General features: G+C 31.8%; 4 protein-coding genes across 5 annotated transcripts; 1 reads left to right on the top strand and 3 right to left on the bottom strand.

Annotated features, from left to right (window-relative positions):
• Positions 1-1904: 1904 nt before the first annotated feature.
• LOC124927368 (dolichyl-diphosphooligosaccharide--protein glycosyltransferase 48 kDa subunit-like) lies at positions 1905-7754 on the bottom strand. The gene is made up of 13 exons (XM_047467774.1): positions 7405-7754; positions 7104-7240; positions 6890-7015; positions 6477-6530; positions 6252-6365; positions 5422-5477; positions 5302-5343; positions 3245-3320; positions 3077-3148; positions 2881-3006; positions 2675-2779; positions 2378-2461; positions 1905-2255 (listed from the first exon to the last, which is right to left on the bottom strand). The coding sequence occupies exons 1-13, from the start codon at positions 7673-7675 to the stop codon at positions 2208-2210; spliced, it is 1311 nt and encodes a 436-aa protein (XP_047323730.1). The 5' UTR covers positions 7676-7754; the 3' UTR covers positions 1905-2207.
• Positions 7755-11848: 4094 nt separating this feature from the next.
• On the top strand, positions 11849-13973 carry LOC124926634 (NEDD8-conjugating enzyme Ubc12-like). 2 transcript variants are annotated; one of them, XM_047466898.1, is made up of 7 exons: positions 11849-11938; positions 12230-12285; positions 12845-12951; positions 13041-13149; positions 13270-13348; positions 13460-13576; positions 13661-13973. In XM_047466898.1, the coding sequence occupies exons 3-7, from the start codon at positions 12849-12851 to the stop codon at positions 13796-13798; spliced, it is 546 nt and encodes a 181-aa protein (XP_047322854.1). In that variant the 5' UTR covers positions 11849-11938; positions 12230-12285; positions 12845-12848; the 3' UTR covers positions 13799-13973. The 2 variants fall into 2 exon arrangements, with proteins under 2 accessions (XP_047322854.1, XP_047322855.1); XM_047466899.1 differs by lacking the exon at positions 11849-11938 and adding an exon at positions 12007-12099.
• A 21-nt stretch (positions 13974-13994) lies between these two features.
• On the bottom strand, positions 13995-15071 carry LOC124926633 (probable NAD(P)H dehydrogenase (quinone) FQR1-like 2). Its single transcript, XM_047466897.1, has 2 exons — positions 14449-15071; positions 13995-14367 (listed from the first exon to the last, which is right to left on the bottom strand). Exons 1-2 carry the CDS (start codon positions 14985-14987, stop codon positions 14139-14141), a joined length of 768 nt encoding a protein of 255 aa, XP_047322853.1. The 5' UTR covers positions 14988-15071; the 3' UTR covers positions 13995-14138.
• A 284-nt stretch (positions 15072-15355) lies between these two features.
• Positions 15356-17790, bottom strand: LOC124926391 (deSI-like protein At4g17486). Its single transcript, XM_047466605.1, has 4 exons — positions 17540-17790; positions 16334-16561; positions 15940-16227; positions 15356-15871 (listed from the first exon to the last, which is right to left on the bottom strand). Exons 2-4 carry the CDS (start codon positions 16545-16547, stop codon positions 15600-15602), a joined length of 774 nt encoding a protein of 257 aa, XP_047322561.1. The 5' UTR covers positions 16548-16561; positions 17540-17790; the 3' UTR covers positions 15356-15599.
• Between the last annotated feature and the right edge of the window lie 617 nt (positions 17791-18407).

An 18407-nucleotide genomic window follows, 5' to 3' on the forward strand; every position in this document is an offset into this window, starting at 1 on the left:
GTTATTGGTTATTTTTCGTCGCTAAAAGGCATTGGTGACAGCAAACTATAAAACTAGCCCAGATAGATTTTTTTAATAAAAAATTAGCCCGGGTAGGTTTCAAATCCCGGCTCCACCCCAGTCCTCAAGGTTACCCTCAACAACAACAAAAACAGAGCAGCAGCGGCTGTGGTTTAGGGGTGTTGGGAGGAGTAGAGAATATTTAGAAATGTTTGTTTCTTCAACATGTACTCAAAATGCCTGTTATGTTTATTATTATTTTTATGAAAACAATGTTATTATATTTATGCAATTGTTATTGTTAATAGTGTTGTCTTCTTATAAAGAAGGTTTTCATGTCTGTCCATCACTAGTCTGCTGTGCTGTCTTACTTAGTGTGTAAACCTGTCTCTGTTCTAGAAAGGAGGAGAGAATTTCATACTTTTCATTCAACTTTGAACCCCTTTTCAAGTATATATATTATATATACTTCAATTTTTATAGTGCTAAAACTTGTGTTTGTTTTAAAATAAATAAAAGTTATTTAGGTATTTTAGATTCTGAAATGTTATGTTAATACATTTTATAATAAACTAAAGTAATTTATGTGACGAGAGTTGTTATATTTGTAATGAAACGACTCATTGATGAGGACATTGTTTTAGAAGTTTCATCTATTAGAGTACACTGGTCCCTTTCAACATAATTATCAGACTAATCTAGTTAATGTTACTTTTTATTAATGACAAACAATTTTATTAAGATAACATTTAATAATTCTAAACTATATTATTAGTTAATGTTAGATAACATATTTTAAGATGAAGAAAAAGTATATTGAATTATGTCTACCAATGAGTGAGTTCAAGTATAAATGATTCGTGACTCACTTTAGAAAAATAAACTAGCTGAAATGTCAAAATTTTTGAGGGTGCATTGTTTTTATTTACATCACTCAAATTTTAGTTGATGTTGCGCTTTGTTCGATCCGGCATTGTTTAACCAGATCGATTGAATTTTTCGTTTCGAATTATAATCCGAATAATACTTTTAATTGTTGGTAGATCTTCTATTGCTCATACCCTACGATTGAGTTGGTAATTATTTTTTGAGTCTCTGTCCGTCCATTTCTTAACAGCAAAAGAGACGAAATAATCAGATCTAGAATTATTTTTCATTTCTTCAACAAAAAGTTATTCGATTTGATATTTTTCATTTCTTCAACAAAAAGTTATTCGATTTGATATTTCATATAAAAGACCTCTTACAAGTATCCTCCCATGATTTGTATAGATTTCTCACCGTCAAATATTTTGAATTGTGAAATTAACTATGATTTACCAAAATCACCACCATATAACATATCTAAGCAAAAAAAACTCCTAACATTTAGAAAGTCAATTTGATATGAAATTATTTAGATTTAATCCAAATAATTCTAAATCAAATCCTATCAATTTCAATGACTAATATCATTTTAAAACATTAAAAATCAAAGTAATAAGATAATTACCCATATAACATACTTTTTCTATTAAACAAAATTTATTTTTCATATAATCAAAGTAATTCAAATATTTAACTTATGACAATATCATAACTTGTACCAATTTGGTACCAAAGAATAATTACATAACATATCACTTTATTTTTTAAACTCTACATCAAAACAAACTTTTGGTAAACCGGAAACTTGTTATTTGATGTCTCCTCTCGTTTGAGATAAGGCCAAAAACGATAGAACAAGTCAAGTCGAGGAGCGTTCAGAGCACACAATTAACATGTAGTTGTAACTTTAGAGTAGTAGGAAAAAGTAAATACTGAAATTAATTAAGTAGCAAATAATATATAAAAACTGAAGTGGAGTTAAAATTGAGGAAGAAATTTAAAATATGTTCCATTAATGTTACAGTAATCTGTGAAGAAAGCTATTATCTCTTTTAAAAGGAACTTGTTACAAAAGAAAGAGATGCTATTACTAATTCCCTCTCCAGCTTAATATTAAGCTTGTGAGAACAGCAATATAAAACAATATTAAAGCCTAAGTCTCCACTCATTCTTCATAAAAATAGAAATAAAAACAAACGGATCCTAGCAAGAGTAATCCAAACAAAATTGTTTTCTTTCTGATACCTAATTAGCTTGATCAGGCTGTAAGAAATCAGTTACCTGTTTTGACAATGACTTCAGACAGCCATGGAGAGCAGCTGCTCTTCTTCTTCTCAATTTTATTTGCTGTATAAATAGACTGTGCTGAATACAAAGAAACCTGCCATCTGCATATGACAATCCGACATGAATTAGCTAGATTATCGAGACAATAAACTACTTTACTGCATCATATAATCAATTGCAGTCTCAATTAAATTCATAGAAGCGAGTGGGGAGGAGTGTGTACCATAGAGAAAGTGCCTCCATAATAGGGAAATGCTGCTGGTATGAATCTTTCATATTCGTTGTGTCTGAAGGGCCTAACGGGAATCTGCAACGACCCATTGTTTAAAAAATATGCAAACAAAGAAGAATATGCATTTCTTGATAGATTCTATTGAAGATGGGATATTGTGTGTCAATCCCAATTTTTCTCCTTTCATGAGCAGAACTCGAGAATACTAGAATTTAACTCTTTTAGAGATTTTTCTCCTTTTCAAGAATCCCACTAGAAAAGAATAATATCGGTAACAAGAATAGCTACCTGCTTTGACAGCGACAAGCTTGTGTAGCCAAGCCTCTGGTACTCGATCTTGAATTGAAATACACCATAAACATCAGGGACCTTGAATGACGTTGAATATAGACCCTGTACAACCAACCGACCGACAACATTGAGGCAGGCGTGTCAGATTGAAAAATCTGAATAAATAGAATAAAAACAAGTTTCAACAGAAAGAACCAACTAACCTTCCCATTGGTTGATAACGCTTTCAACACATAGGGGCTCATCATGTAAAACTGTAGTTGTACATCATCAGCAACATATGGTTCCCAACTTGTGCCCGACCATTCATAAATCTCAACTGAGTATTCCTACAGCCAAGCTTCAATGTTAAAAACAGCCAATACTGTCTTTGTGTTATCATCAGAAATAGATATTTACCAGTTCGTCGGTGATCCTGTACATTGAAGGCTCATCAGCACCCCCAGCTTTATGATGTCTAACATTCACAGCCTAGGCAAGGTTACAAAATAATTTAAATGCACTGAAGAATTAGAAAACAGAGCATGAAGAACTAAGTACAAAGAATAAGCTTAGGCTAAAACCGACCTTGAGATGGCCTCTTTCATGGAAAACCCATTTGCTAAGTTCAATCAAGAACTGTTCATTACCACTTTTTGCATGCCTGGTATCACATAGAAAGTAAAAATCAAATAATACTTGGTTAAGAAAAGTATTTGCTGCTTTACTTTTAACAGAGTACAACTGATGGACAAAATGAGACATCATGGGAAAAAACAAATTGAAATTTCAGAAGAAAGTCTTGCAGGTTATAAATTCTTCACACTTATAACAGTTTTAGAATCTGTTTTTTGTATCTGGATCCAGATCAAAATACAGAACAAAAATAAAAAAGTGTTTCCAAATGGATCATAGTGAACTTGCCCATCCATTAGATTGACAGTTGTAACTATAGTTGGGCATGTATATGGCGGGAGTTATAGAAAGGCAGCAATGTTTTTTCCAGAAAAGGAAGAAATGAATTGCAGCTTCCCACAGGATTTATAAATTTAAACGGAGAAAATGTTGGAAGAGGAAACTTCACGTAATAATGAATACCAGACTCTGGAAGAATTGCAAGGTAGATGAATAGTAAAGAAAGTATGTAAGATCTTCAGTAAAAAACTCAAAAATAAGATTATAAACTAGTGCATACTTGTAACATTGACTAAGAGTTCAATCAAATCGTAATTTTCTTTCCTAAAACAGTCTAGAAAAGAAGTTGCAACAGTTAAAAAGTATAGAAGTTATTCTAAACTAACTGAAACTAGAAATTCATTAACATATTAGAAGATACAAACTAGCAAAAGTTACAAAAGCGCATATATATTCAAATTTTGCTCTCTTCCCAATGATAACTGTTTCTCTAGTATCACTAGAAGTGTGACTACAATAAATTGTAAGAATAATCTTTATTGTTCATACTCCCTAAATCACTATTTTTTACAGAATATGTAAAAACATATTTTTATGTAATATGGTGTGTTAATTTCCATGAAAAAAAAAGGTTAAGAAGCAGGAACAGTTTACCAAACTTGTAAGTCTATCAAAAGGTTCAACTTACTAACTGAACTTTAAATTGTCCAATCTACAAAAAAGAAGTATGAACACAGCCCTCTCTAACCAAACAAGTTCATGGAACAGAATTCAATGTGGAATGTATTGTGCGTATGCAAAAGGACTTTGTTGGTTAGAGAGAGGGTGTTCAAGAATTTGATGCAATTTCAAGGGTGAGAAGTTAATTTAGATGGAGGGGGGGACCATTTGACCTAATTGAACAAGTTTGATGGGCCACTAAGGACGCGTTAAACTTCTGAGGGTGATTTGAGCATTTATTAAGTTTAATAAGACTGTTTGAACTTAATCCAAACAAAAAGAAACAACATCAAGGCATTGCCACAAAATAGCAAAAGTTAGAAAAGTACATATACATATTCAAATTTTGCTCTCTTCCCAATAATAACTATTTCTCTAATATCACTTGAAGTATGTGATAGACCATGTATTAGATTTAGGTCTAAAACATTGAAATTACATGAATGAGATAAATAGAATTTCAGATGAAAAGAGAAGAGCTCTTAACAAACTAAGAGCAATTGAGAATTAAGGTGAAAAGATAGAACCCTAGATGGGGAGAGAAGAATTACACTTAGGTGAGAAGAGAGAGAACTTAGGAGGGAAATAGAGCTTCAACTAATTTCATCATACTAAACTAAACAACTCATTACCTATTGATATTACTCTACCGCTAACCGCCTTTCCTCATAACTACTCAACTCCGGCTGTTATTAACAACTCAGCCTTCCTTATATAACCTAAGATTTCCTCTCGTATCAGTATGACAACAAGAAATTGTATGAATACTCTTTATTATTCATATTCACTAAATCACTATTTTTACAGAATATGTATCCAGTAAAACTTCCTGCAAGAGTCACTCCTCAGCTGCCAGCTCATAACATTGAGTATCCCCAAATGTCCCTCACAGTTCCATATCCGAAAAATAAAGAAAGTACAACGAAAATATTTTTAGGCATTTGGATTTCATAATGACTTGTGTGGCCAAACACAGTTTTTGAAAGCAAAGAAGTCAATGGAAAACTTACTTAATTGAGCTTCCTGACTTCTCAACTCCAGACTGGAAAAATCTGAGAGCAAAGTCAGAATACATCAAAGAACTATCAACAATGCAAATGGCTCCAAAAAAGAAACTGATAGAAACCTACCGATTTCCGAACATACTTAAAGAGCCAGAGATCAATACACGAGCATTATTCCTTGCCTGCAGTTTAAGAAATATTATTGGCAATAGACAAAGTATTCTGATGGATCAGGTGATTCAGGTGGACAAATACCCAAACACAAGTGCAAGTTTAATCATCATGCGCATAAACCCTAGCTTCAATAATATTCATTTCTCCTTCATTTAAATACCACTTTCAGATACGATACAAGGAGTTCAACTTCCGAAGGTTCATTGAGATTATCAAACCGGGTAAGCTATTAAAAGTTGAATTAGAATGACATACAATATATAAGTTCAACTTCAGAAGGTTCACTCAAAGTATCAGAAGCAAAAACGCTTAAGCTATCAAACTTTAATTAGGACATGCTCAAACACATTCTTCACTACCTCTCAAAAGCTAATAAGAGTCACCTTCCCAGCAAAATAAAATAAAATAAAAATAAGTCACCTGAAGGACACAAGTTTTAGTTCAAATACAGCTCAAACTCAGTTACTAGTCCTAAACAATGTAAGTACATGTTCTATTGTTAATTATTAGCAGTCCATCAACCCAACAGAATAATTCTAAGTGTGTCATATGACTTTGACTCTTTCGGCTAGTTACTACAGGATTATATCATCTCCCTCCATAAATTTAATTAACATGTCTCCAAGCATTATGGACCTTCAAAGAAGGCGAGTAGCATCATCCACAGTGAAGAGGGGTTTCACACCCTATGGGAGTTTGATGTAGATGATTCTGGCTCACATGAACAATAATAAAACTCCGTTTTGAGGTAGAGGTGGACATTAAGGAATCAATTGTAGTACCTGTACTACTGATACTAAGGAGATTGCAGATCCAGTTAGGGTAGGAACTGTAGACAACTTTGCCTTAGGATTAGCAGAATATGCTGAAGAAGATGCAGACAAAACCTTTAACACCTGTATGAGCAAAAGACAGTTCATTTTCATGTTTAGAGTAGAATGAGACTTTTATAATTTGCAGGGTACTCTTCTATGACAATAAATGTAGTATGAAATACATCTTTTTACCATGTTGTTGGAAGGATGCAGTGAATGGCCAATACCTTCAAAGAGCACAGGAGCCTGCAAAAATTCAATATAACCAGAAATTTTTTGCAATGATAAGAACCAGATTTTGCAAGTTATATCAATTCAGATGCAAAAAGAAATGAGAACATAATGTCCTGGGATCACATAAAGGCTGGGAACTTCCACCTTATATAAAAGGAAGAAACACTAACATGAATCTATAAACTTAAACAATATCGGTCATTATTCCACAGTAACACAGGACTAAATTTTATAAAGACCATAATCATGGTATTTACCATGTTGAAACAATTTGACTGTGAAAGATCACATGAGCCAAGCTAAAGTTTCTTGCAATTAATTAGCCTAACAATGGCTAGGCCTCAATAATAAACGGAAATTCTAGCATTCACCTCAATTTCTTTGTTTCCCAAAAGCACGTCAGAGTGGATGAAGTGATCACTCGCAATAAGTTGATGACCCCCCTTAGTATCTGAAACTGCATAGCTTGTGTGATCGATGACCATAGATGCAGGATCCTATATCGATAACCACATGATACTGAGATAGAACTATTCACCTTAAATTTACTATAAAAAAATATAGGATCTCGAAAACTGAAATTACCTCATCAAAATCAACCCCACATTCTGTGGCAATCTCTCGAATAAGATCGGAAGCGCTAGCATCAGCAGCAATGATCAAATCATGACCAGAATCAACAAATTCAAGAATAGCAGCTGCATTAATGGATCCTCCAAAACCTATTAAAAGCAGAAATAGAAACACAAATTTAAACAAAAGTTAACCAGACTAAAGCCTAAAAGCCTCAATCAAACATAAAACAATGCAAACTAATTCGACAAGAATCTGTGAACGAACATAAACAGAAAGACATTTGGTGTAAAAGAGAGAAATAAGGATTTACGTTCAGCTTTAGGGGCAAACAAGATCAGTCCATCGTACAGATACTGGCCGTATCGTTGCAAACCGATCTTTGAATCATCGGAAAGTTTGAAATCCAGATCGTAGCCTCGTGTTTGGAGGGAATTGAAATAGATTGAATGCGAAGACTTGATCGCAAAATCATCGAGCAAGACCAGAATCCGACGATCAGTGGGGCTTTCTGGTGAGAATGAGATGCAGAAAATTGCCAGAAATTGGATCGCAGCAATGGAGATCCACAGAGCCTTCGTCATATCTGCTGATTTTGGGAATTTTCTCAAGAATTTGACGGAGAAAGAGGAGAGTCTTACAGATATAGTGAAGCAGATCGGAAGACTGTAATAGCGTTTCATTTTTTTGTGTGTTAAATAGAAGAAATATATTTAAGTCCATGAAGAAACATTATGTGTACAAAATTGACCTACAATCCCAGAAATCCAACATTTCCAACCAAACGCATGGACAATAAGTCAATAACAAATTAAACACCAACAAATAATCTTACAAAATTATAAATATAAATCAATTAGTTTAAATGTTCTATTTTAACCCTTTTTTTTTTCTTTATTATAATTTTATTGTGTTTTTCAAATACTTTAATTATTATTGTTTAAAAGTTAATTATATATTATTAAAAATATATTATAATGGTTAAATGTGAAAAATAAACAATAATTTTTATTTAATATTAAAATTAATAATATAATGTTTCGATGACTTAGAGACCTAGAGACCGATGACAAGTTTTTCTGATCGGCTCTTCCGATTTTAAAACTAGTTACATTTTTCATGCATCCCTTCAAATGACTTATTTTCCGGTTTCTTTAAAAAATGCGTGGGAATAAAAGATTTCATCAAAATCTTTATTTATTTATTTTTTTTTGTTGAAAACTATATATTCACATATAACAAATTGAAAAAGAAGAAATTTCATATCACTGACAAATTTAACATTTGTTTGAAGAGTTAAGAATTCATTGATCATATTAATCTTCTTTACAACATTGCTAAGAGCATGTGTGATATTTTGCAAAATTTCCTTCATTTTCAATGAGATCTACCCATAAACGTCGTCATTGAGTTCTAACAACTACATCATGGACGACTGAAAATAAACTTCTCTTATTATGTGGTTAGTGTCGGTCCCGAAAATTGGGATGTCACAATCCATATAAAAAAACGTGAAAAACAATTTGTCTGTCCTAATTTTAGTTTAAAAAGTTGATTTATGTGAGATTTAAATCTTTAACAAACTAAAAAAAATATTTTCATCTTATTTTTTTTACTAGATGAGTTGCCCTAGCCCGTGGGTTTGTTGGGCTTATCTTAGGGTCGTTCATGTATGTGGTGGACGATCTGGAAAGAAATAAATAAAAGAGTCTTCGAAAAAAAAAGTTATGAGTACTATCGTTTCAAAAGGTTGCGTTCATTTTAATCTAAAAATGGGTTTGAACAAGAAGAGAATTTTTCAATCTTATTGGTATTAAAAATTATTACGTTTTTTTTTTTCACTTTTGTAAAAAAATTAATAGTATAATTGTTTAAATAATATGTCAATTAATCATGTATTGTGAACCAAACATTATATTAGGCAGATAAACGTTAATTTTATTTTTTATAGTTACATCAATTTTTTACTACGTACATTTTTATTGAAATTAAAATTATTATTTGTTATAAATTTAATTTAATATTATATTTTGTTTTGTATTTCAAAATACTATGATTATTAAGTTTAATATTTTATTTTTAATAAAAAAAAAACTGGTACCCATTTTCAACTAATTTAACTTAAATAAATTAAAATTAACTTTTTTATAAACATATCATAATCAAACCTTATTTCATCCCCAAATATAACACTCAATTCAATAAGCATATTAAATTAATTTATATTTAAAAAAATATTTTATCATTATATATTAATATATTTAAAAAAAAAAATAGTAAACAAAAATACTTACATTATCAAAATCATTCTCACTCAACCTTTTTTAAATAAAATAAAATTTATTTAAATCGAAATAAGGATAACTAGATATTCTACCACCTAGCTAAAGCCATATCTACCATCTTATTTAACATTTCAATATCATTTTGTTAAAACTATTTATAGGTTTACCAACATGAGCTTGATTTTTTTTGGTTGTCCAAATATAACAAATCTTGGCTTTCAGTACATATGAATTGATACCAAATAATTGGTGACCAAATATATAATTGGTGATCAAACTAATTAAATTGGAGAAATCATCCTTCAAAATGTACTATATAGTTTTACTTTTATTTTTTTATTAAGAAACTTAAATCAAATATGGGATGATGATACTATTATATGTTATATTTATTGTGATGGGAGCTTATTATTAATATTTTGATTTAATTAATTATTTATCATATAATAATTTATGTAAAATTGTATATGTCTATAAATTTAACCAGAATTTTTTTTTTTTTTTTAATAGAAGTGGAGAGTTATTAATGTCATAGTAGGTAAGTTCATGCTATTTTTTTTTAAGAGTAATCAATATACCCAGAAATTTTGATAAGAAATGATGTGTCATTTTATGAGTGGATTAAAAATATAAAATAATAAAAAAAAATTTAATTTTTCGTAGAATTACACATCATGCTCTAAAAAAATTTAAACATTTATCGAAAACGATAACATCAAACTCAATTGATTCAACGTAAGCAATCGAGATGCCTCCTCTAGACATTCCCTTGCTTGAAGGGTGCATTAATCTTTTTAACTAATAGGAAGGGAGATTATTATTTCGGTTTTTAGTTATTCGAGTTTCTCAGCTTGATTTCTTAAAAAAAAAAATTTAGCCCATTCAAAAGCCGAATCGAATTCGAATAAATTATAATAAAACCAAAATCGAATTCGAATTTAATATTCGATTCAACTTTCGAATAATTCGAATTTGAACCGAATTCAATTTTCTTTTTTATTTTATTTCTAAATCTTGATTCAAAATATTCTAGTTCAAAACAAAATTTGAATTAAGCGGTTAATATAGATGTTGAATAAAGTATATAGATATTGAATTTAAAATAGGTGTTGAACAACGGAGATAAATCAAGACTTAAAAATTTTAACAAAGAAGATCCAGAGTTAACAAGATAAGATATATCGAAACTCTAGAGGGCAAATTAAGATGACGAAATTAAATTAAGTCTCATTTTTTAGGTGAATAAAGTGGATAGCTAAAAACTAATATTTTATACGAGAATAAAGATAAAAGAGGGAGGTGGCGGCTGAAAAATTAGGTTGAGGGAGGCTAGCGAAATTATTTGATTAAGTTAGAGAATAAAGAGATTAAGTTTTGAGAATTTATATCAGTGCAAAATTAGGTTTAATGAATATAGACTATGTGAGGGATAAATTATTAAATATTATATATAATAAACTATATAATATATAATGTATAATATATAATAAGATAAATAGATTATTATATATTATATATTATATATAATAAATATATTTTATATATTACATACAACAAATAATATAATATATAATAAATAAATAATAAAAAATAATTCGTTTTTCGATTTGGTTATCGAGTAGAAATCAATTCGAAAATCGAAAATAAAATTTGAATTCGGTGAATTCGAATTCGGTGAATTCGAATTCGGTTAAAACCAAATATTAAACACCCCTAAGTATGCGTCATTATAAAATAACATTTATTTCAACCAATTCGAATAACAGTTTTTTTAGGGCTAAAACTTGTGCAATTTCTTATAAACTCGTGATATTAATATTCTTTTATTATTCTCAGTCAATAAATCTAAATTATCTATTATTCTCAAATTTATTAAGTATAATTAATTTGATAAAAAAAAAATACATATATGATTGTGTAAAGAATTTGTGAATGCATTTTGAATATTAAAATATCTACAAGAACCATTTATCTATGAAAAGATTAATTTATTGATCTTTATTGTATAATTTTCTATTAAGGATATTTAGAAATGCCAAGCCACTAAAGATTTCATTATTTGCAAAAAGGAGTTAGGAGATTATTAATGGAAAAATCTTAACTTGATAAACTCACTTAAGAGACCAAAACTATTACACTAAAAAAAAGTAAAAGTTTAGTTGAAAAGAACTATATAAAGATACATTTTTTACTTTAAAATAAAATAAAATTTAAGAAGTTAGTCAGTAATAGAGAAACAAATTTGTGACAATTAGAAAATATTTTTTTTTTTAAAATGAATGTTTTATTAAGGTATCTCAAATAAAACATATTTAATTCTCACTTAAAATCGTTTTAAATAAGACGTGAAAATATATAACGGCAAAACCTTTGGTTAAAATAAAATAAAATAAAATAAATGTTGAATATATTATTAGGTTATATTTTGCTAATATTATACAATATAAATAGATTATCAATATGATGATGCTCACCACAAGGTGAAAAAGAAGTCCATAGATAGAGAGAGAGAGCGATATCTTTGTACTGGCTTGCTTTTGCTTCTATTGATATTGGGTCCAGGTTAGCTTCTTCTGATTTTCTTTCCGCCTTCATATATTATCTTGATCATCTAATAATCAAAACAAACGCATCATATTGATTTCTTCACTCCCCTGCTTTTCATATCGCTTCTTTCAATACCTATATATCGATCCGCTTTCCTTTATATCAGATCCGTTTAGGTCTTTTCTTATTGGGTCCTGCTTAATTCACTCTTTTCTTTACAATTCTTTAAGGTTTTGATCCACTTAGCAACTGTGTTTCTTGTAGTTATCTGAACTTTTCTTTTTCTGTTTTGGGTATTTTCTACAGGTTAAGATTCTCAAGACTCTCAACTTATTTTCCATTTCAACTACTGTCAACACCAGGTTAGATCATTTTTGGTTACTTTTGTTGGTGCTTTCAACAATTTGTTTTTTTACTCTTGTTGGGAAATATTAAGGGTTTTTCTGTACTTGGGTTTGTTTTGAATACACCATTATGTGATGATTATGATGTTTACTGGGTAGCTAACCATTCAATTGGAAACAAGTAAAAGCTTTTTGGGTGGGGTATTGATTTGTTTTTGAGATAGAACTCGAGATGTTTGTTTATTATGTTAAATTGCAATGTTAAATTGAACTTGATTAGGATCTATGATGCATGTTGAGGATTAGAGTTTAACATGACTAAGAAGAAGAAGAAGCTTCATTTCTTAATTACTTTACTCAATAGGTTTCCTGTGGAGGGATTCATTGAATTTTAATGATTTAACTGCAGTTTGATAATGTAAGAATGTGAACTGTACAGAATTAAGCCAAGCTATCAGCTTTCTGCTTCATTATTTCAAGTTGTATCTATTTAACTGCACCTTGAACTGTACATGGATTGCACCATTGAAGCATTTGTTTATGAGTTCCCAAGGATGACATTTTATTTATTTTGTAGAAGTATGATCAAGCTCTTTAAAGTGAAGGAAAAACAAAGGGCTGAAAATGCTAAGGGACCAACAAATGTTAAGAAGCAAAGTCCAGGAGAATTACGTCTCCACAAAGGTTCTAAAACAGTTTAATAATGGGTTTATTAATGCTTATGTTGTTGATCTATTGAACTGTATTTGTTTGATGGTTTGTTTGACTTGTAGATATTGGTGAATTGAACTTACCTAAAGGTTGTAATATAGAGTTTCCTAATGGTAAAGATGAACTAATGAATTTCGAAGTTACGATACGCCCTGATGAAGGATACTATCTGTAAGTAGCTCTCTTTCAGACCATCCACATTTCTTTTCTGTTGTCAATTTTCTCTTTACGAGTGAAATCTAGTCATTGACGATTTGATGTTTTATCTGTTCTTTTGAATAATATTAATAGAGGTGGAACATTTTTATTCACTTTTCAAGTATCTCCAGTATATCCTCATGAGCCTCCAAAGGTCAAATGCAAAGCCAAGGTAAATTAACCGACGAACCAATCCGGTTAATGCCCTACTTTGTTACAAAATACTAGGGCTTGTAATGACTAAAATAGTTTATTTCAAGCTTTAATCATCCAAAATTTGCAGGTTTATCATCCCAATATTGATTTGGAGGGAAATGTGTGCCTCAATATTCTGAGGGAAGACTGGAAACCTGTTCTGAATATAAATACAGTTATCTATGGACTCTACCATCTTTTCACGGTAACCTCTCTTATTTTTTTCTTTTCCAACATCTTATAAGATTATGGCGTTTGACATAATTTTGTTTTGTGCGTTTGTGAGCAGCAACCTAACTATGAAGACCCTCTCAACCATGAAGCAGCCGATGTATTGAGAGACAACCCTAGGTTATTTGAATCGAATGTCAAAAGGGCAATGGCTGGTGGTTATGTAGGTTCGGTTGTCTTCACCCGGTGCGTTTAGTCGACTTATTATTTCACAATTCTCTTTATTTCAACTATTCCGCAACACGGTTGCAACTCTCTATCTCTCTTTGTTGTGTGGGGGTGTAATCCTAAACACCCAATTGTTCCATCTTTCTTTATTGGTACCATTGTGTTAAAAATTCTGTTATGTAAAAATGTCGCAGACTTTGCTCCTACTATCTTCTTTTAAGGTTTAATGCTGCCCCTTATCCTATATGTGTATGTTCTCTTCTGAATGAAATAAACCAATTAGGCCTCTTAACCCAAAACTAGAATTCAAATTCAAAATAATGTATTATTATTATTATTATTTGCATGAAAACAGTAGTACAAATCAATCACAAATGTGCAATTCTCTTAACTATGGTGGCCATGTATTTTCCATGAAACTCTGCAAGCGCCAATTCTACTTCACTCGTCTTCCTCGATCCGTCGCCGGAGAAAACCCCAGCTCCATAAGGCGAGCCGCCTCTAATGGAGTCCATTTCCATCATTCCTGCTCCGAAGGTGTAACCAATTGGTACATACAGCATTCCATGATGAACCAACTGAGTTATTGCTGTCCATCTGCAACCAAGTCAATTATTAGGATTGATTGAATGAATGTTTAGATAGATCATCAGGGAGGGGAAACACACTACTACTCACGCGGTTGTCTCTTGGCCGCCACCTTGAGTTCCGGTGCTAACAAAGAATCCGGCGGGAACGCCGGCAAGCTTCTGTTTTTCCCAAAGTGGTCCACCGGTGGAATCAAAGAATGACTTCATTTGGGCTGCCATAGTACCGTATCTTGTAGGGAAACCGAATAACAACCCGTCGGCCTCCGTCAGCTGCGCCGGCGATATAACCGGAATTTCATCATCTTTAAGTGGAACCTTCATTTGGGAAAGAATTTCCGGCGAAAAAGTCTCGGGAACTCTGTACAGAACTGCCTCAACACCGTCTATTGCATCGACACCTTTTTTCAGTCTCTTCGCCAGGGTCTCGACATGACCATACATAGAGTAGAAGACAATGAAGATTTTGAGCTTTCTTTTGATTGGGACATGATGATTTTTGACGACGGTCTGTTGTTCTTCTTCGATTGTTGAAGAAGAATAGTTGATTATGGGTTCATCATGATCAGATGATGCTCCTCCGATTGGAGGCTTTGTCTTGCTCGGCACACAGCCTCCTCCTTTTCCCATTAATTTTAGTTTCTCTCTCTACTGTAATCAGTTTTGTTTTAGAGAGAGAGATTAAAATTGTTTAATTAGGAAGACGAATTATTTGGAAATATAATGCACTCCACTATATATTTTTAATATAAAATTTATAAGTTTAATTTAAAAGTATGAAAATATCAACTAAATAATTATTAGTGGGACTGGATGAAGAAATTCGACTCATACATCGAAGCTTCGCTGTAAGCGCTTGTTTGCAATGTGATCCTTATATTTAATGGTTTAACCAATGTGACCCTTTTAAGTTGTTAATGGTGTGATTTTGGTACTTAAAAGTGAGAAATGAAGCAACAAACAATAAGATAGAAAATTTTGGTAGGTACTACTATTGGTTATATCTAATTAAGCAGTTTTCTCTAAAGCATCAAAACACAACAATTGTACATACAAATGAAATGCCTTTTTTTTCACATGAAGAACATTAAAGGGTAAAAAAAACAAAAACAAATGTCGATCAATCGAGAGCAACAAGAAACTGGAGAGGGGGGTTTGAAAGGGATATATCAACGTTACATTGAAATTCGCTCACCTGGAATATGAATGAGTTTTTGTTGTTGTTGTTGAATGATTCCTTTGTCAAGACTCCTTAAGGGAATTGCTTCTGGAACCACCACCACCACCTTTGAGCTGCTCCCATGGAGGAAGGCAACCTTTGTAATGGGAATGTAGAAACAATGAAGATATTGATACTTCCTTCTCTCTTTGATGCATTGAAATCGATGATAAGAAACTAAAGGAGTTTCTTAATCTCTTCTTTTCATTAATCTCGTAGCCTTCCGAGGTTTGATCATCTCTATTACTGCTTGAAGTTTTAAGAGACCCTGGCAGTATGCAGTTGCAGCACGAACCTACACCATTCCAGTTGAATCAAGCATGTATGAAAATGAAGAAGGATATGAAAGGAAAGGAAGGATACCTATTCTTGCAAGTCGATTAACCCATTTTGGTATTCTTTTTCCAGTCAGCTTTTGACACAAATCCTCGCAGAAATGGTTGCAGTTCTTGGTGACCAAATGGTAGGAGTCGCCACTGTAACTGGAAGACTGACGCTCCATGAATTCTCTGACTTGGAAAGGATCCAAGTATGTTGTTCCCATGCATATAGACTTCCTGAATTTAAAACCCGGGCATTGTTTTGGTTCAATCTCAAAAACTCCGCTAGTTGGATAATCATGCGCTCCAAATGCATACTCTACTCCATAAACTGACCAGTTTAGCCAAATGGAACAATCATTCAATCAATCTCATTAAGAAAAATGGTTTAAAACTAAGACAATTCTGTGAGCATCTTTAAGGGGAAGTAATCAAACCTTCCACACCAGTGTGGAAGACACCAAGGCCAGCCCAATAAAAATATCCATTGGCAGGCGTCAAGTCATAAACGTTGAGATATACAGGCGTGCCATGTTGATCAGAATCCATTGATTTCACTTTCGGAAACATGCAAAACCGTGTTGTTGTTGATTTTCCATACGTGACAAGAGACTTGACAGAAGACCATCCCTTGTTCGTCCCAGGTTTCATTTCTAAATGCAAAACTGTAGTAGAAGATTGAATTCAGACAGTTTGTAAGGGAGGAGAGGGCAATAAAGATTTTATGGATCTTTACATTTTCAAGTTCTTGAATTTCTCTTCTCCAATTGATATAAAAAAAACACAATTCATATGATTCTTTCCACACTCAAAACTTTCCCTTTAATCGTGTTCTGTATTTAGCAACTACAGCCCATTTGGAAACACTCTTTCTATCAGTCTCTGCGCGTGGATCTAGATCGAGTTTGAAAACATAACTTCATCAGAAACAAATTCAAACAATTATTAGCGGTTTCTTATTCAGGATATGTGTTTCCAAATGGGGCTGGTCCTTGTTTTTCCCCTGATTCACACTGACTGGAATGGAAACAAGTTCAAATGGGGAAAAGGAAAACAATCTTGTGTTTTCTTCCACAATTTGGCAACTAAAATATGCTATTAAATGATAAATGCTTCTTTACATTTATCTCTTATCCAAAGGTAAATCAAATAACTGAACTTAAGCTAAACAAAGTAAGATCATAGATGAGACAAATGGACAAGAAATAATAGACTTCCTTAATAATACATTGAATTAGGCCAATTAGACCAATCAATCCAGCTAATTCCTAACTGGAATCCCCAGACTGGCTGGCTACAGTCATCATCAACATAAACACTCCATTTATCTTGAATAATTCCAAATTATGTATTATTGTTTGTCTTCTCTATAGTCAACTACTCCTTGACCTAATTCTCGGAAACCGTCCTTTTCTTTCTTCAAACACGCATCGAAACTGTAAATCTAGACTTTTCAGCATCACGAAGTTCAAATTAAACCTAATCTACCTACCGGTATAGTTAGAAAACGGATCCAGATATTAGCAGTTACCGAATCATCATGTATAATGATGGCGCATTTCCCAAAACCAAAAAGGAAAAGTAGATCGGCAAAATCAAGTAATGCAGATGACATAAGAAGTAAAACAATGTTGATGATTTACCTTGAGAGTAGAGACGATAACCGTCGGAGAGTTCGGAAGTGAATGTAAGAAAGCTAAGAGGAGTCGGCCATTTTTGAGTTGTAAAAGCTCAACTAAGAATGAATCCCGCGCATATTGGTCCCCGACAAAAGAAATGGCATAGTACTCATTCCCACTCTGTCCCTTTAAAGCTCAGTCAAAGAGAGAAGAAGAAGATGAAAGTAGAGAGAGAAAATCAAAAGCCAGAAGATCCAAAGATGAGAGAATGAGATCTCTCTCTCTCTCCTTTGTCTTGCATGCGCTTCCTTTTATTATTTATATTTTATTAATCAAAAAAATGCGAGAGATTCTAAACAAATTGGGATTATTTGAAAAACTTTTGTTTGGTAACATCTGAAGATATATTAATGATATTTTTTAGTAACAAGATTTATATACAATTTAGCTTTTTTAAAAACAATTTATGATTTTTTTTATTTAATTAAAATAATTTGGCTTGGATCTTAAATTGAAACTTGAATAACCGGTTATATTCTTTTTAGCACATATATACTAATTTTTAGTGAATATTATGGGTGCTTTAGCATACAGTTTTTAAGCTAAAAATATATTTGATTATTCTTTTAACTTATTATGTTGTCATTAGATGATTAGATCATCTAAATAGTTAGCATTAATAAGCACTTAAAAATTAATAGTTTATTATTCTTTAGGTTATTTAAATAATTCAAAAAACCGAATAAAACTTATAATGAAAAGTTATTAAAATTATTATTTTTTACTTTTAACACATTTAAACAGTTATTAGTAGGTAAAAAAGTAAAACAGTAAAGACTAGTAGTGTATTGTACAACCACTCAGGTTCTCATGAGTTTGTCACCTAAAACTT

The sequence above is a fragment of the Impatiens glandulifera genome, chromosome 2 (assembly GCF_907164915.1).
Source record: "Impatiens glandulifera chromosome 2, dImpGla2.1, whole genome shotgun sequence".
NCBI lineage: Eukaryota > Viridiplantae > Streptophyta > Magnoliopsida > Ericales > Balsaminaceae > Impatiens > Impatiens glandulifera.

Excerpts from the sequence above, each read along its gene's own strand:
- LOC124927368 (XM_047467774.1), bottom strand. The coding sequence starts at position 7,675 with ATGACGAAGGCTCTGTGGATCTCCATTGCTGCGATCCAATTTCTGGCA. Across the intron at positions 3,149-3,244 it reads ATGAAAGAGGCCATCTCAAG|GCTGTGAATGTTAGACATCA; the intron begins GTCGGTTTTAGC and ends AACCTTGCCTAG. Across the intron at positions 3,007-3,076 it reads ACAGGATCACCGACGAACTG|GAATACTCAGTTGAGATTTA; the intron begins GTAAATATCTAT and ends GCTTGGCTGTAG.
- LOC124926634 (XM_047466898.1), top strand. The coding sequence starts at position 12,849 with ATGATCAAGCTCTTTAAAGTGAAGGAAAAACAAAGGGCTGAAAATGCT. Across the intron at positions 12,952-13,040 it reads AGAATTACGTCTCCACAAAG|ATATTGGTGAATTGAACTTA; the intron begins GTTCTAAAACAG and ends TTTGACTTGTAG. Across the intron at positions 13,349-13,459 it reads AGGTCAAATGCAAAGCCAAG|GTTTATCATCCCAATATTGA; the intron begins GTAAATTAACCG and ends CAAAATTTGCAG.
- LOC124926633 (XM_047466897.1), bottom strand. The coding sequence starts at position 14,987 with ATGGGAAAAGGAGGAGGCTGTGTGCCGAGCAAGACAAAGCCTCCAATC. Across the intron at positions 14,368-14,448 it reads GGCGGCCAAGAGACAACCGC|ATGGACAGCAATAACTCAGT; the intron begins GTGAGTAGTAGT and ends ACTTGGTTGCAG.
- LOC124926391 (XM_047466605.1), bottom strand. The coding sequence starts at position 16,547 with ATGAAACCTGGGACGAACAAGGGATGGTCTTCTGTCAAGTCTCTTGTC. Across the intron at positions 16,228-16,333 it reads CTTCCACACTGGTGTGGAAG|TTTATGGAGTAGAGTATGCA; the intron begins GTTTGATTACTT and ends TAAACTGGTCAG. Across the intron at positions 15,872-15,939 it reads TAATCGACTTGCAAGAATAG|GTTCGTGCTGCAACTGCATA; the intron begins GTATCCTTCCTT and ends GGAATGGTGTAG.